The 17,386-nt window shown below is 44.7% G+C and overlaps 1 protein-coding gene across 1 annotated transcript in view; it reads left to right on the plus strand.

The window, feature by feature from the left end:
* MINDY4 (MINDY lysine 48 deubiquitinase 4) overlaps positions 1 to 17,386 on the plus strand; it is a gene marked incomplete at its 5' end in the record, with an annotated part of 57,900 nt that overhangs the window by 26,556 nt on the left and 13,958 nt on the right. The window contains 3 exons of the mRNA XM_081970679.1: positions 408 to 569; positions 9,467 to 9,647; positions 15,472 to 15,544. Of these exons, the coding sequence (XP_081826805.1) occupies positions 408 to 569; positions 9,467 to 9,647; positions 15,472 to 15,544 (416 nt within the window). The remainder of the gene's footprint in view (positions 1 to 407; positions 570 to 9,466; positions 9,648 to 15,471; positions 15,545 to 17,386) is intronic.

The following is a 17,386-nucleotide window of genomic DNA, read 5'->3' on the forward strand; positions in this document are numbered from 1 at the left end:
CCTGCATGCACGTGCGTCCCGCCACCCAGCTGATTTTCGTGTCTCTGCCGTGCATGCAGGAGACACATGCGCTTGCGTGGGGGGGCCCGGGGAGCATGGCGGTGTGGCGCCCCCATGCCCATTTTTGGTTTCAGGAGACTTCAGGGAGGCCTGTTGGCCCAAAACGAAGCACCGGGGGGGGGGGGAATCACGAACATGCATGGGGGAACGAAGAGGTGGCATGCACATGCGCAGGGCGGGGGGGACATGGGGGGTCATGCACGCATATGCAGGGGCAGCACAAATTGCATTATGAGTGTGGGCACGTATGTGCTAGCCCATGTGCGTGCGTGATTTCAGCATGCGAGGACAAAAATGTTCGCCATCACTGACCTAACCCATCCATCCTTTTGTTCTCCTGAAACTAGGAACTGGTCAACTTGCTACTGACCGGCAAGGCCGCTTCCAACGTCTTCAACGATGTGATGGAGCTGGACTCAGGAAATGGCAACATCACCATCCTGAAAGGCATTGCTGGCCGCAGCGACCTGGGCTTGCTGTCACTCTTTGAGCATTATGACGTCTGCCAGGTACGGAGAAGGCTTGGGGAAAAAGTTGGTATTAACGCCCCTTTGTCAGCAATCTTGTGAAGGAATGGTACAGCTCTACAAGGCCTTGGTAACACCAAACCTGGGACACGGCAAGCAGTTTTGGTCGCCATGACATTAAAAAAAAAAGACTCTAGAAAGAGTGCAGGGAAGAGCAACAAAGATGATCAGGAGTTAAAGAACGGTTTCAGGAACTGGGTATGTCTAGTTTATAGGGATCTTGGAGTCCTAGTGGACAACCATTTAAATAGGAGCCAGCCGTGTGCAGCAGCTGCCAAAAAAGCCAACATAGTTCTAGGCTGCATCAACAGAGGGATAGAATCAAGATCACGTGAAATGTTAATACCACTTTATAATGCCTTGGTAATAATGCCACACTTGGAATACTGCATTCAGTTTTGGTCGCCACGATGTAAAAAAGATGTGGAGACTCTAGAAAGAGTGCAGAGAAGAGCAACAAAGATGATTAGGGGACTGGAGACTAAAACATATGAAGAACGGTTGCAGGAACTGGGTATGTCTAGTTTAATAGAAAGAAGGACTAGGAGAGACATGATAGCAGTGTTCCAATATCTCAGGGGCTGCCACGAAGAAGAGGGAGTCGAGCTATTATCTAAGGGTACGAAAAGAAAGGAGGACAAGAAGCAATGCATGGAAACTAATCAAGGAGAGAAGCAACCTAGAACCAAGGAGAAATTTCCTGACAGTTAGAACAATTAATCAGGGGAACAGAAGTTGCCTCCAGAAGTTGTGAATGCCCCAACACTGGAAGATTTTGAGAAGGAATTGGACTGCCATTTGTCTGGTATTGAATAAGGTCGTGATGGTGAACCTATAGCAGGCCAAAAAATAGGCATGTCCACACTGGCCAGTTCGTATTTGACTTTCTGGTGCTCCACAAGGACGAGCTGCCAGCGCACAAGTCCATGCCAGAAACTTGAAGACCAGTTGGCCCAGTGCGCACATGCACTCTGCCTGAGCAATGGGGTTGGACTAGAAGATCTCCAGGGTTCCTTCCAGCTCTGTTATTCTGTTATCCCAAGCTAATCAATCCATCAGGGAATTCAAAAGGAGGACTTTATTTGAGTTGAGCGAACAAGATTTCGGTTGCCGCTGAAGTCAACACAAACATCGATTCTTTCGGCCAACATTTCTCTCTGTCGTTTTACCTTGTTCTGTATGCCAGTTTTCCCCTTAATTCCATTTCAACTGACTTCCTATTTTCTAATACAGCTAATCCTCACTTTAACAACCATAACTGAGCCCAAAATTTATGTTGCTAAACAAGACACTTGTAAATGAGTTTTGCCTCATTTTACAACCTTCCTTGCCGCAGTTGCTAAGGAAATCACTGCAGTTATTAAGTTAGTAACACGGTTGTTAACTGAATCTGGCTTCCCCCATTGACTTTGCTTGCCAGAAAGTCGCAAAAGAGGATCACGTGACAAACTCCCCCCCCCCAAGACACTACAACCATCATAAATATGAGCCGAATGGTTAGCATTTGGATTTTGACCACGTGACCATGGAGATGGTGCAGCGGTCGTAAGTGTGAAAAAATGGTCATAAATCACTTTTTTTAGTGCTGTCATAGTTTCGAACAATCAAACGAATTGTTGGAAGTCGAAAACTACTTATAAATTGCAAATCAATCTGTATCTGACGGCAACGATTCCCAGCCTTTTTACCTTGGAGGTGTGTGGACTTCAATTCCCAGAATTCTCCAGCCAGCTTTACTGGGAATTCTGGGAATTGAAGTCCACACATCTTCCAGATATTTATTTATAAGGGGGAAATGTAATTTCTAATGTTGGATTTTCTTCCTTACCAGAGGGAGCCCCCTGGTGGAGTACTGTGAAGCCATTACCTTGGCAACTCCACTGCACTTGTACGGTAGAAGCCATTTTACGGCGGTACGGTAGAAGTCATTTTAAGGTACAACAGGCTGTATCTTAATAGAACACACACACCAAGGGGTGTCTTAGCCCCACAGTGTTTTTCTCCGCAGAGTAAGTCATCTGTGTACCAAGTTTGGTTGAAATTGCTTGAGGCATTCCAGAGTTATGCTGAGACAGACAGACAGACAGACAGACAGACAGACAGACAGACAGACAGACAGACAGACAGACAGACACACACACACACACACACACACACACATACACACACACAATGTAACTGAAAGAATACCAGTATTTCTAATAGGACTTAGTTTGAAATGTACCTCTGTACACAGAAGAGATAACAAAATAAAAAAAAATAAAAAAACTAAGGGCTTTGCCTGTATTTTGATGGGTTTGAGGGAGGGCAACTTTATTTGCTGGAGGAGCATGAAAAAAAATAATCTCAGAAATACCCTTTTTGAGCTGTTTTGTGTTGATGTTGGCCCGGCCAGAAGCCAAGGTGGAATCCAATCCCTCGCAATTATCCACCCAGAAATTCAGACATTCCTCTTGTCCAAAGCTAAAAGAGATTAAATCCCCAGAGAAATACTGCAGGTTCTAGAAAGTGAAAACTCCTGAGGTCGAAGAGGTGAATATTTTCTTCTCCACTTCGTGTGTTTCTTACTTCGTGCAACAATAGGCGGCCTCCGTAATGCTCCTCTTTTACTTTACTCTTTACTCTTTACTTTACATTACTTTACTCTTTACTTTTCTCTTTACTTTATGCTTTACATTACTTTAATCTTTGCTCCTTGCTTTACTCTTTACTCTTTATTTTACTTTATACTTTGCTTTTTACTTTATCTTACTCTTTGCTTTACTCTTTACTTCTTAATTTACTTTGCTTTTTTACTTTATTCTTTCCTCTATTCTTTACTTTTACTTTATACTTTGCTTTTTATTTTATTCTTTATTTCTTACTTTGCTTTTTTACTTTACTTTTACTTTATACTTTCTTTTTTACTTTACTGTTTATATTACTCTTTATTTTACTTTACTTTTTACCCTTTGCATTACTTTCCTTCACTGTTTATATTATTCTTTACCCTTTGCTGAGTTTTTACTTTTTACTTTAATTTATACTTTACAATTTACTTTACTCTAGTTTATATCTTAGTGTACATTTTGTCCTGCCATGATCTGATTTTCATCCGTATCCTATTTTTTCCCTCTTCTCGGCACCTGACACGTCCTTTGCTCTCTGGATCTTCTCTCCTAGAATTGTAACCTTCTGGGGATCAAAATGAAGGTTGGTTTTAGGGCCGTTTTCTCTAAAAAACAACAACAACAGCCTAAAGCTCAAGAAGCCCGCTGGGGAATACTAAGAGTTGAAGTCCACACATCTTAAAGTAACTGAGGTTGAGAAACACGATTATAAACCAATACCGCTATGGAAAACACCCCTGTTCTTACAATGATCAGTTTCTCTGAAAAACTCATACTGGGTTTGGGCTCCTTCCATCATCTTTTACTAGGGGAGACATGATAGCAGTGTTCCAATATCTCAGGGGTTGCCCCACAGAAGAGGGAGTCAAGCTATTCTCCAAAGCACCTGGCGGCAGGACAAGAAGCAATGGGTGGAAACTAAACAAGGAGAGAAGCAACCTAGAACTAAGGAGGAATTTCCTGACAGTTACAGCAATTAATCAATGGAACAACTTGCCTCCAGAAGTTGTGAATGCTACAACACTGGAAGTTTTTAAGAAGATGTTGGATAGCCATTTGTCTGAAGTGTTATATGGTTTCCTGCCTAAGCAGGGGGTTGGACTAGAAGACCTCCAAGGTCCCTTCCAACTCTGTTATTCTATTCTATTCAATTCTCTGGCAAAAGCAGATAATGGGATGTCTTTGTTGACCAAAGGAAACCCATATCAAGTTTTGTTGGCTTTCCCCCTGGCTCCATTACAACTGTCACAACTGCTGCTATTTTTTATAAAGTGACACACAAAGGCGAAAATCCAGCTCAACATTACTGTTTTGGATGGCAAAGTCATCACATCACGTGCGCTCACATTGCTACTGAACCGTTGGCAAAGATAAGTGGATTTCGCCCCCGGTGTATTTATGATAGTTTCAGGCGTCCCCAATGCCCTGAGAATGAATGCCATCTGCAAGTTTTCTAGGCTGCTTCTGACAAGCAAAGTCACAGTGGAAAAGCCAGATCCGCTTAACAACCACCTGATTCATTTAATGACTCACTTAACTACTAAAAGGATCGTGAAATGGGATAATACAACTCGCTTAATAACTGCTTTGCTTAGCATTGGAAACATTCGGCTCAGTTGTGGACGTAAGTTGAAGACTCACCTGTAAACACTTCCTGGAGGAAGATTTAGATGTTTGCAAGTGGTCCATATGTAACATACCATATTTTTCAGACTATAAGACGCACCGGATTATAAGACGCACCAAGATTTTGAAGAGGTAAATAAAATAAGAAAAGTTTTTGCACTCTGCAGCCTCCCAAACTCTCTGCATGTCCCTTTTTGTGAAGGGAGAGGGGTTTCGGGAAGCCAAAAATGCTGTATTCAATGTATAATGGTTATTGAATGTATATTCAATAACCCAAATTTTCACCCTCTTTTTTGGGGGGGGGGGTGTAGGTGCGTCTTATACTCTGAAAAATACGGTAAGTGGTTTTCGCCCCTGATGTATTTATGATTGTTTTCAGGCGTCCCGATGTCCTGAGAATGAATATCATTTGCAAGTCATTTGACAAGCAAAGTCCCTGTGGAAAGCCAGATCCGCTTAACAACCACCTGATTCATTTAATGACTTGCTTAACTACTATGGCAAAAAGGGATCGTGAAATGGGATAATGCAACTTGCTTAATAACTGCCTTGCTTAGCAATGGATACGTTCGGCTCAACTGTGGACATAAGTTGAGGACCCACCAGAAAAGACTTCCTGGAGGAAGATTTAGATGCTTGCAAGTGGCCCGTACGTAACATAATTTTCTAACTTACTTGGACAGAGCCACTGGTTGATGGGTTTCACTATTCAAGCCGTGTTTGGCATGATCTCACTGTGCAACCTCAGTCCTTTCCCAAAATCCTTTTAAACCCCCTGCAAAACTCATACAGAATAACAGAATAGCAGAGTTGGAAGGAACCATGGAGGTCTTCTAAACCACCCCCCCTGCTCACGCAGGAGACCCTACACCCGCGATGGTGAACCTATGGCATGCGTGCCTGAAGTGGCATACGGAGCCATGTCGCCTGGCACGCACGGTGTCACCGGTTCCTCTTCCGGGTTCCTGGCGCGCAAGCGCACACGACAATCAGCTGGCCTTTGTGCCAGAAAGTGGAAGAGCTGTTCTTCCATTTTCCAGCATGAGCATGTCTGCCGGCCAGCTGATCAGTGCGTGCAGTAACTGGAAGACTTGCTGGCGCGCCAGGAATCAGTAATTCATTTTCCGGTGCACGCATGTCCCCTGGGCACCTTCTCTTCCTGGTTGTGTCCAAGACGAGTGTGTGCAAAGTGCCGCATGCCATCACTGCTGTATACAATTTCAGACAAATGACTGTCCAACATCTTCTTAAAGACTTCCAGTGGCATTCACAATTTCTGGAGGCAACTTCTGTTCCACTGATTTATTGTTCTAACTGTCAGGAAATTTCTCCTCAGTTCTAAGTTGCTTCTCTCCTTGATTAGTTTCCACCCATTGCTTCTTGTTCTACCCTCAGGTGCCTCGGAGAATAGTTTGACTCCCTCTTCTTTGTGGCAACCCCTGAGATATTGGAAGACTGCTATCATGTCTCCCCTAGTCCTTCTTTCTCTTAAGCTAGACATAGCCAGTTCCTGCAACCGTTCTTCACATGTTTTAGCCTCCAGTCCCCTAATCCTCTTTGTTGCTCTTCTCTGCACTCTTTCTAGAGTCTCCACATCTTTTCTACATCGTGGTGACCAGAACTGAATGCGGTATTCCAAGTGACTCTCTCTTATTTGTGGCAACCCCTGAGATATCGGAAGACTGCTATCATGTTTCCCCTAGTCCTTCTTTCTATTAGACATGCCCAATTCTTGCAATCTTTCATCATATATTTCATGGGAAACCTTCTGTGAAGTTAGAAACTTCTTTAAAATGTTCGGCAGCATCAGTGGCTTCGCTCCAAAGAAATGCCGCAGTGTGTTTCTAATTGGACATCAAACGAGAATCTGAGGTTGGGGCACAAGGGAGCCAGAAGGCCACCTTCGTTTTGCAAAGTGCTACCACATTAGAAAAGAAATCCGTCCAATTTTATCTTCCCTAGCTGAACAGGCCCTTTTGTTCCCCTTTGGAGTGCATCACTCTAAACTGGGATCTCTTTCACAGTTCAAGAATTTATGCAACCCAGGAAACAAATTAGAATAATTGGGGAGAGTCGAACAATGGCTTTTAAATACCGTTTTTTGGAGTATAAGACGCACCGGAGTATAAGACCCACCAAGGTTTTGAAGAGGCAATTTTTTTAAAAAGTAGGTAGGTAGATAGAGGGATAGAGAAGGAGAGAAAGAGAGAGAAATACAGTAGGTAGGTCAGGAGAGAGAGAGAGTAGTTAGGTAGGTAGGTGCATAGCAGTGGTGGGTTTCAAATTTTTTTAGAACCTCTTCTGTAGGTGTGGCCTGCTTTGTGAGAGTGACTTGTTGGCCATGTGACCAGGTTGGAGTGGCTTGCCAGCCATGTGAATGGGTGGGCGTGGCCAACTTGTAAAATGTGGTGAAACTCACTTAACAACGCTCTTGCTTAGCAACCAAAATGTTGGCTCAGAAATTCTGGCATTTGAAGCATGCAAGTCTTAAAGTTGTCAAGTTACAAGACCCTTGCACCCCTAACCCTTTAGAAAAAAAAACCCAGGGGTGTTCAAAGTTGACAGCTTTAAGACTTGTGGACTTCAACTCCCAGAATTCCTCCTCTCGCTCTTCATTTTGATGATGTGTGGACGGGCGAGGGGACAGAGCTGGAACCGGTTCTAAACAGCACTGTAGATTTGTGGAACCTCTTCTATAGAAGAGTTTAGGAGTGGCAGGAACCCACCCCTGGTACATAGGTAGATAGAGGGGGAGAAAGAAATATAGTAGGTTGTTAGGGAGAGAGAGAGTAGGTAGGTAGATAGAGGGATAGAGAGAGAGAGAGAGAAAGAGAGAGAAATGCAGTAGATAGGTAGGGAAAGAGAGAGAGTAGGTAGGTAGATAGATGTTTCCAGGTGTATTTATCCATGTGCTGGAGAAGGAAATCGCTGACAATCTGCAGCACCTAAGACTTTGTTTCTGCTGGCACAGCACTTGGTCAATCTAATTATCTTCCATCAGTTAAAGAACTTTCTGAATGAAAGAAAAGTTTTTGCACTCTGCAAACCTCCCAAAAATGGCCCGTTTTTTGCAAAAATGGGCCCGTTTCCCCCCCCCAAAAAGGCATGAAAAGCCTTGGGGGGCTTGCAGAGTGCTCCTGGGGAGGGCAAAAAAGACCAAACACAGCCCCTTTTTCACGAAAACTGACCCTTTTTTTGTCAAAAAAATTGCATGCATAGCCTTAAGGAGGTTTAGAGTGCTGCTGGGGACTGGGGGCGGGGAGGAACCGGCCGTTTTCTGCTCATTTCTGCCCTCCCCAGCCCCCAGGAGCTCTCTGAAAGCCTCCATAAGGCTATGCACGGCCATTTTGGTGAAGGGTGGCGGGGCTTCAGGAGGCAAAAAATGCTGTATTCAGTGTATAAGATGCACCCAGATTTTCAGCCTCTTTTTTGAGGAAAAAAGATGTGTCTTATACTCCGAAAAATATAGTAGTTATCTGAGGATATATTTCTCAACTTCGGGGACTTTTAAGATCTGTGGACTTTTCTGTGGAGATTCTCAGTCATTCAGGGCACGGTTGTCCGAAAGGTGATTTTTTTTTTTTCTTCCTTCCAAGAGGCAACTGGGCTTTTTTTGTTTTTCCTTGAAGTCATATCACTACTCATCCAAGAAGCTTCTTCAGCTCTGACTGGATGGAGGGGAAGGGAAGGATTGACACTCCTTGCAGACAGCTGGACATTTGCATCCTTTTAGGCCACTTGGAGGTTTATCTGTGTCTTCAGGGTCACCTGAGTAGTGCAAATGGGTGTGGAGACTTGTTGGAACTGCGGAAAGGACTGTGTTGTAGAGAGGAGACAGGGGATCTCGTATCCCTCCCCTTCTGTTGAGACAGGGCTGCTCAATTTTGACACAGACGGGCGTCTTCGACTCCTCGTTCAAAGCAGATGTCCTCTCTGTCCAAAATGGGGACTTTGCTATCTTCAAAAGAATGGGCTTTGCCTTTCAAATGCAGATAGACTGCTGAATCTAATCCTGATGGGTTTGTTCTCCTATGTCTGTGATGGCGAACCTATGGCATGCGAGGCATTGCCCTCTCAGCTCCAGCGTGCATGCACGCAATGGCCAGCTGATTTCGGTCATGATTTTTGGCCATGATTTTTGGCTGCCTCCAGAGGGTAAAAAACAACCCAACATGCAAACCAGTTTGAAGTTTGAAAACGGGCCATTTCTGCCCTCCGAGGGCCTGCGGGGTGGTGGTGGGAGCAGGGGAGGCCGTTTTTGCCCTCCCCAGGCTCCTAGAAAGCCTCTGGAGCATGGGGAGGGCGAAAAACGGGTCCCCCATGCCATCGCATGTGAAAAGCAGGGGGTAGGGTGGGGGAATTGCACACGCATGTGCAGGGGTTGTTCACGCATGGCGTGGAGGGTCCTGTGCATGCGTGGGAAGGGCGCCTAGGATTATGGGTGTGGGCACGCATGCGCATGACACACCCACCCCTCTCCCCATGTCCCCCCCCCGCTTTTGGCATGCGATGGCAAAAGGGTAAAGTCCTCACTGTCCCATGGGTGCACCTATGAAACAACCCGTGACCTGGATGAGTGAGAACCTCCGCAGACAGTTAAAGAAACATACTTTTTTTCCTCCTCCTTTTTTCGTTTTTGCTCAGGTGGGCTGTTATCTGAAGACCCCCCGGTTTCCAATTTGGGTGGTGTGCAGTGAGAGCCACTTCAGCGTCCTCTTCTGCTTGCGGAAGGATTTGCTGGGAGATTGGAGGACAGAGCGGCGGTTCGACCTCTATTATTACGACGGTTTAGCCAATCAGCAAGAGGAGATTCGCCTAACCATCGGTAGGAGATCAAAAAACCTTTCAAGAAACATGGACCAGGTCCAGGGAGTGTCGAGCGTGTGTCCCTGTGTTCTTGGCAGGTCATAATCTATAATTTTCCTCAACCTTATCTTCATTAGTAGCACCACTTACAGGCTTCTCAGATTTCATCCGTGCTAGTTAGGAATTCTGGAAGTTGTGGTTTCCACAGATATTACTGATATGGATAAAACAAAATATTTGTGGTTTGGGATTGAACTGTAGGTCTCTGGGTACTTTGTAAGCTTGAGGGTTTTCTTGTAGACATTTCATTACCAAGCTAGGTAATGTCATCAGTGCTACAGGGGAGGGGGAGGAGGAGAAGAGAGGGAGAAGGAGATGAAAGAAGAGGAGGAAAAGGAGAAAGAGAGGGAGAAGGAGGAGAAGAAAGAGGAGAAGAAAAAGGAGAGGGAAGGAGGAAGAGGAGAAGAGAGGGAGGAGGAGGAAGACAAGAAAGAAAGGGAGAAGGAGAAGAAAGGGAGGAAGAGAAGGAAGAGGAGAAGAAAGAGAAGAAGAAGGAGAAGCAACAGGAGGAAGAGGAGAAGAAAGAAGGAGGAGAAGAAAGGAGGAGGAAGACAAGAAGAAAGAAAGGAAAAGGAGAAGAAAGGGAAAAGGAGAAGAAAGGGGGAGAAGGAGGAAGAGGAGAAGAAAGAGAGGGAGGAGGAGAAGAAAGAGAGGGAGAAGAAGTAGAAAGAGGAGAAGAAAGAGAGGGAGAAGAAAGAGGGAGAAGGAGGAGAAGGAAGAGGAGGAGAAAGAGAGGGATAAGGAGGAGGAGAAGAAAAAGTTGGAGAGGAGAGGAGGAGGATTGTGAGATCCTTGGTGTTGGTTTTCTTGCGGACAATGATCCAACTAGGGGTAATAGAACAATCTAGAGATTAATATTGGCCAACAAGCAAAAAGTAAACAATACCCCAATAAAGAAACTACCAATTCAGATAAACAAACTAACAGTAAACAATAGCCTAATCAAGGATCACCAAGAATGAAATATTCCCACCAACACTGAGGGGCAACTCACTGGTATATAAACATAGAGCAAATGCCACCCCCTTCTAGCACTGATGATGTTATCTAGTTGGTTTCTGAAATGTCTACAGGAAAGCAAACGAGAACACCAAGGACTCCACAGTCCTCCTCCTCCTCCTCCTCCTCCTCCTCCTCCTCTCTGCAAACCTTCCTCCCTTCCAGCATTGATAATGTTACCTAGTTGGGTCATGAATTGTCTGCAAGAAAACCGCTGAACTCACAAAGCACCAAGGACCTCACACTTCTACTGATAGGAAGGCATTTAATTAGCTTCCAGAGTCTTTAGACAGAGAAATGATTTTACTTACTTTCTTTCTCTTCCCCTTAGCCAGTTTATTTCTGCACTAACTTTTTAAGTGTAAGCCACCCAGAGTTGTTTAGAGTACCCTCTACATTTCATTAATCATAATAATACATCTTCACTCCCTGGGACGGTTATGAAAACAAAACTGCAGGTCACCAGAATTACAGGTCATTCCAGGTAAAATATTATGGGGGAGGGCAAAATCCAGCTATGCTGCGATCTGCATTTTTATCTAGAACACTCAGCTTTTGAATGAAATGCCAGGGGCATTTTTCTAAAGAAAATGAAGACAATGGAGCGAGCAGGGGGAAAAAAATAACAATAATAACACCCCAACAAGCCTAATTTCATTTCATCCTTTTACTTCAGTCAAATCAATACACACCTACCTAAATTTTACCCCATTTTGCAATGTTTCCTGCCACAATTGTTAAGTGAATCTCTCTCTCTCTCTCTCTCTCTCTCTCTCTCTCTCTCTCTCTCTCTCTCTCTTTTCCCTCTGTATCTATCTTTTGTTTCTTTCTGTCTGTCTGTCTCTCTCTATCATTTCTCTATCTTCTCTTTGTTCTGTCTATCTATCTTCTATTTCTCTCTGTCTCTCTCTGTCTTTATCCTCTTCTTTCTTTCTTTCTTTCTCTCTCTCTCTCTCTCTCTCTCTCTCTCTCTCTCTCTCTCTCTCTCATCTCCCTCTGTATCTATTCTTCTTTCTCTCTCTCTGTCTCTCGATCTCTCTCTCTGTATCTTTCTCTTCTTTCTGTCTCTCTCTGTCTCTGTCTCTCTCTCATCTCTGTCAGTATTCTGTCTGTCTGTCTGTCTGTCTGTCTGTCTGTCTGTCTATCTATCTATCTATCTATCTATCTATCTATCTATCTATCTATCTATCTATCTATCATCTATTCTCTGTTTCTTTCTGTCTCTTTCTCTCTCTCTCTCTCTCCTGTTTATGTATAATAATCAAGTATGAGTGTCAACAGGTACAAGTTATCAATATAACTATTCCTCAATTTAGAACTATTTGTATAGCAACTATTTGAAATTACAATACTGAAAAAAGGACTTATGACTGTTTTTCACACCTACGACCATTGCAGCATTCCTGTTATCACATGATCAAAATTTGGATGCTTGACAACCTTTTCATACCTATGACAATTTTAGTGTCCCAGGGTCACACGATCCCTTTTTACGACCTTCTAACAAGCAAAGTCCGTGAGAGAATCCAGATTTGCTTAACAACCGTGTTATCAATTTAACAACTGCAATGGTTCACTTTAACAGCTGAGGCAAGGAAGGTCGTAAAATGGGGCAAAACTCGCTTAACAAGAGAAATGTTTGGCTCAGCTGTGGGTCATAAGTCAAGGAGTACAGTTGGGACCAAAATTTTATAATTATGTGGTAATTAAGTGAGCTGTCACACAGTTTTACCAGCTTCTTTTTAACCACAATTGTTAAGTGAGCCACCAGAGTCATTAAGCAAGACACTACATGATCGCAACGGGTGAATTTCCTCCTGATTTCCTCACCGACTTGTGAGAAATCAGCTGGGTTAGGGTCGCAAACGCTACTCTCACAATTCCGCCACACAACTTTGCGACCCCGTCGTAAATGTAAATTTGTTGCCAAGAACAACAGACGGAAATCACGTAACTGCGGGAACTTAAGAAAATCAACCGGGTGTGGGGGTGGGTGAGAGCTGGCTTCAGTTAAAGACCAGGCAATTAATTCACTTAACGACTGCAGTGGCTTGCTTAACCACCGTGGCAAAAAAAAAAGGTCATAAAATGGAGCCCCGTAGTCTCCTTACAGCAGAGGCGGGTGGGGCCCTCATAAACATTTAATAAATAAATAGAACGAAATTGGACAGGACCAATTGCTTTGTGGAAGTTCTCCTCCCAATTCTCAAGCCACAGTCGCTAACTCGAGAACTTACGGAAATTACAGGAAAATGGCATGCTATTAAATTTTCAAAAGAAATGTCCATTGTAGTAAATTTCGGGCCGTTTTATTTTTATTTCTTTAACCTCCGCTGCCCATTAGCTCGCAATTCCAAAGAGGCAGGAGCACTGTTTGAAAGACCTTTTATCAAAAACAGCCACATTTACAATGCGGGACGCCATCAAGTCTTTCTTGTCTGTTTTTCCTCTTATTTTTCTCCCTGGCCCTCCTGTTTATTTCTCACCCTCCGCGGTGTAATTTCAGAGCTGCAGAGAGGCCTGACATTTTCGTCTTCACCCCACACTTGGTTAGCCTGTTGTCATCCGTGGCAGCTTAAAAATTTTGTTTTCCCAAGATATCCACAGACCTAACCATGCCGTATGTCCCCTTCCCCTCCCCACAACTTCTTGGTACAGAGGTGTGTGTGTGTGTGTGTGTGTGTGGCATAATTTGTTTTGAAAGAAATGGGGTGGAATTTGATGTTTTGCTGTTGCAGTTGGCTCTCCTTCTCCCTGGATTTGGGGCAACCTTTGGGCCAGAAGTTGTGTAATCCACCTTCTCCCGGCATCTCCTGATCCTCAAAAGTTAGCAATAGCAATAACACTTAGACTTATATACCGCTTCACAGTGCTTTTACAGCTCTCTCTAAGCGGTTTACAGAGTCAGGCTATTTGCCCCCAACAATCTGGCTCCTCATTTTACCCAACTCGGAAGAATGGAAGGCTGAGTCAACCTTGAGCCTGGTAAGAATCGAACTGCCAAACTGATCAGCAGATGTAGCCTGCAGTACTGCACTCTGACCACTGCGACACCGCGGCTCTTAAAAGATGCTTTCTTGGCCAAACTCGCCTGGTTATGCACAACGCGAGGATTGTACGGAGGGCGGGGGGATACAGAGCGGCTAAAGAAATGAAAAGTACAGGAAGTCCTCACTTAATAACCCCTGAGTGACGGTCAAAAGTTACGACAGACTACAGGTAATCCTCAACGTGCAACAGTTGGTTTGGTGACCAGTCAAAGTTACAAACGACACCGAAAAAGTGTCTTATGAAAAAGGTGACCATTTTTTCCATGCCAGGACACGCCAGTGTCCTCCACTGTCTCTCAGACTCTGCACAAATTTGTGTTCCTTGCTTCGATGACACTTATCTAACCATCTCATCCTCTGCCAGCCCCTTCTCCTTTCGCCTTACATCTTTCCCAACCTCAGGGTCTTCTCCAAGGAATCATCTTTTTCATTTGGTGACCAAAATATTTGAGCTTCAACTTCAGGATCCGTCCTACAATGATCAATAACTGTCAGGAAAGTTCTCTTAATTCTAAGTTGCTTCTCTCCTTGATTAGTTTCCACCCATTGCTTCTTGTTCTACCCTCAGGTGCTTTGGAGAATAGTTTGACTCCCTCTTCTTTGTGGCAGCCCCTGAGATATTGGAAGACTGCTATCATGTCTCCCCTAGTCCTTCTTTTCATTGAACTAGACCAGGGGTCAGCAAACTGCGGCTCTGGAGCCGCATGTGGCTCTTTCCTCCCTCTGCTGCGGCTCCGTCACCGGTCGGTGCCACAATTTTGAGAGGAGCTTCCGGTGGGGTGAGGGGGGGAGAGAAGCAGAGTGCTCCAGGAGAAGACTCTATGGCAAGGGGAGGATTTTCCAGTTGTCTCCACCATTGATAGGGCTTTCGGTTATGACAGGTAGAGGAAAAAGTACGCCGCGCTAGGAGGAGACTCTATGGTGGGGGAAGTGAACTTCCGGTCAGCTCCAGAATTGAATGGGGGGCTTCCGGTTAGGACTTTTGTGGCTCCCGGTCTTTTCTTTTCTGTGGGAAACGGGTCCAAATGGCTCTTTGAGTGTTTAAGTTTGCCGACCCCTGGACTAAACATACTCAGTCCCTGCAACCGTTCTTCATATGTTTTAGCCTCCAGTCCCCTAATCCTCTTTGTTGCTCTTCTCTGTTTCTAGAGTCTTGACTTGTGACCACGATTGAGCTCAACATTTGTGCTCTAAGTGAGACGTTTGTTAAGTGAGTTTTGCCCCCATTTTAAGACATTTCTCCACACATGTGTTAATTGAACCCTGCAGTTGTGAAGTCAGCCACACGGTCGTTGAAACGGATCTGGCTTCCCCCATTGACTTTGCGTGTCAGAAAGTCGCAAAGGGGGATTGTGTGAAATCGACACACACACACACACACCCCAGGACACTTGCAACCGCCATAAATATGAGTCAGTCGCCAAGCATTCCTGAATTTCAATCGCGTGTCCATGGGGATGCTGCAACGGTCGTAAGTGTGAAAAACGGTCATAAGTGACTCTTTTTTCAGTGCTGTAACTTTGAACGTTCACTAGATGAGCTGTTGTTAAGTCAAGGACGACCTGTATATCTATCCGGGTTTATAACCGCTGACATTCCAATCGTCGTCCCAGTTTCCTTTTAAATTACCATGAGGTAAATTCCGTCCTCCATCTCCATGTCGTTGTCGGCAGCTGGGCCAAAATAGGATCATTAATTGATGGCAACGAATGCTGACCTTCCTTGTCTCCGCAGACACCTCACAGCTGTATGTGGAAAACCCAGAGAATGACCTCGTTTCTCCTTTGGAGCATTGCATTCGGACGAAGTAAGTGCCAATCCCCCCCCCTGGTTTAGCTTAACAGAACAACAGAGTTGGAAGGTACATTAGAGGTCTTCTAGTCCAACCTTCAGCTCCACTGTGTGCCTCCCACCAGCCAGCTGATCTTTGGGTCTCTGGTGTGCATGTGGGAGATGTGCGTGCATGCGCGGGGTTGGGTGGTCATGCGTGCATGCGCGGGAGGGTGCCAACGCATATGCGGGTGGGTGCACCTCCCGCACCCCGTTTTTTGTCCCAGGAGGCTGCAGGGAGCCTGCTAGGCCCAAATTGGGGGGGGGTGGAGGCATCATGCGTGCAGGCACGGGGGAGGGGGGAGCATGGGTGTGTGTGTCATTGGCGCATTGCATTATGGGCATGGTCGCGCACACACAGACTTTAGTCCTGCCAGGACAAAAATGTTAGCCATCACTGCCCTCTACCATTTTAGGTAAATGGCAGCCCAGTCTCTTCTTAAAAACCTCCAGCACCCACAACTTCTGGAGACAACTTCTGTTTCCCTGGTTAATTGTTCTCAGTGTCGGGAAATTCTTAGTTCTAGATTGCTTCTCTCCTTGATTAGTTCCCATCCGTTGGTTTTTCTCCTGCCTTCAGGGGCTTTGGAGAATAATTTGACCCCTTCTTTTTTTGTGACCAGCCTTCAAATATTGGAAGACTGCTCCTAGTCCTTCTCCTAGTTAGAGTAGACATATCTAGTCCCCTCAACCGTTCATCGTATGTTTTAGCCTCCAGTCCCCTAATCACCTTCGTTGCTCTTCTCTGTCCCTCTTCTTTCTTCTTTGCTTGAATAATTTCTCTCTCCCTCTCTCTCTCTCTCTCTCTCTCTCTCTCTCTCTCTCTCTCTCTCTCTCTCTCTCTCTTTGTGTGTGTGTGTGTGTGTGTGTGTTCCTATGTGTGTGTTTTTGTGTATCTTTGTGTAGATTCCAGTGTGGATTCCATGCCCTTATGCAGAATTTCTCTTCTGTTCTGTAGTCTACTATAGGTAGTCCTTGACTTACAACCGTTTGCTTATTAAGGTCATAAAATGGGTCAAAATCCATAGAACAAATGTCTCATTTAGCAACAGAAATTTTAGGCTAAATTGTGGTTGTAAGTCGGGGGCATATATTTTTGTTTTCCTTTTTTTTTTTTAAATCAAAAGGGCCCTTATGCAGAATATCTATTCTGTTCTGCTCTGCAGTCTACTACTATACAATTACTACACTGTTGCATCTATTCAGTTAAAACCCTGTCCCTTTGTGCCAGCGCGCAGCATCAATGTAGGTCACACAATCACAAGTCCCCTTCCTGCTTTCCAGGCCACCACCACACACACACCCTTGCAAACGTGGGTGCAGATAAATAGATCTTTTTCCTTCACTGTAAATCCCCATATACATTAAAGATATATACATCAGACCCTTTAGCTACCATTAAAAAAAAAATGGCTTCTATGACAACTGCATGGCTCCAAATCACCTCTATTACCAATTGTTTCCTGACTGTTTTTTATTCACTTAAAATCCTACAAGGGGAAGAGGGAGGGGTGGAAATTGCTGGGGCGTTTAGCAGTCGCGGCTGGGTTTTTTTTGTGTGTGTGTGTGTGTGTGTGGGGGAATATCATAAATTTCCTAAGGGTCTCCAGAGCTTACAGATTGCAGAAGGGATTTTTATTTTTTTTAAAACAGGTATGTTTTTCTTTCACAACACTACTTGGAATGTCTGCGCACCTTGCCTGGAGGAACTTTAATTTTGGTTCTCCTTATGATGGATAACCTTTTAGAAATATTTCCCCCGGACTCCTTGTCTCACCATTAGCCCCTTCACGTTCCTTTAAGGCTGCTTGGCTTAAGG

The sequence above is a fragment of the Natrix helvetica genome, assembly GCF_964273705.1.
Source record: "Natrix helvetica genome assembly, chromosome: Z".
NCBI classification, from domain to species: Eukaryota; Metazoa; Chordata; class Lepidosauria; order Squamata; family Natricidae; genus Natrix; species Natrix helvetica.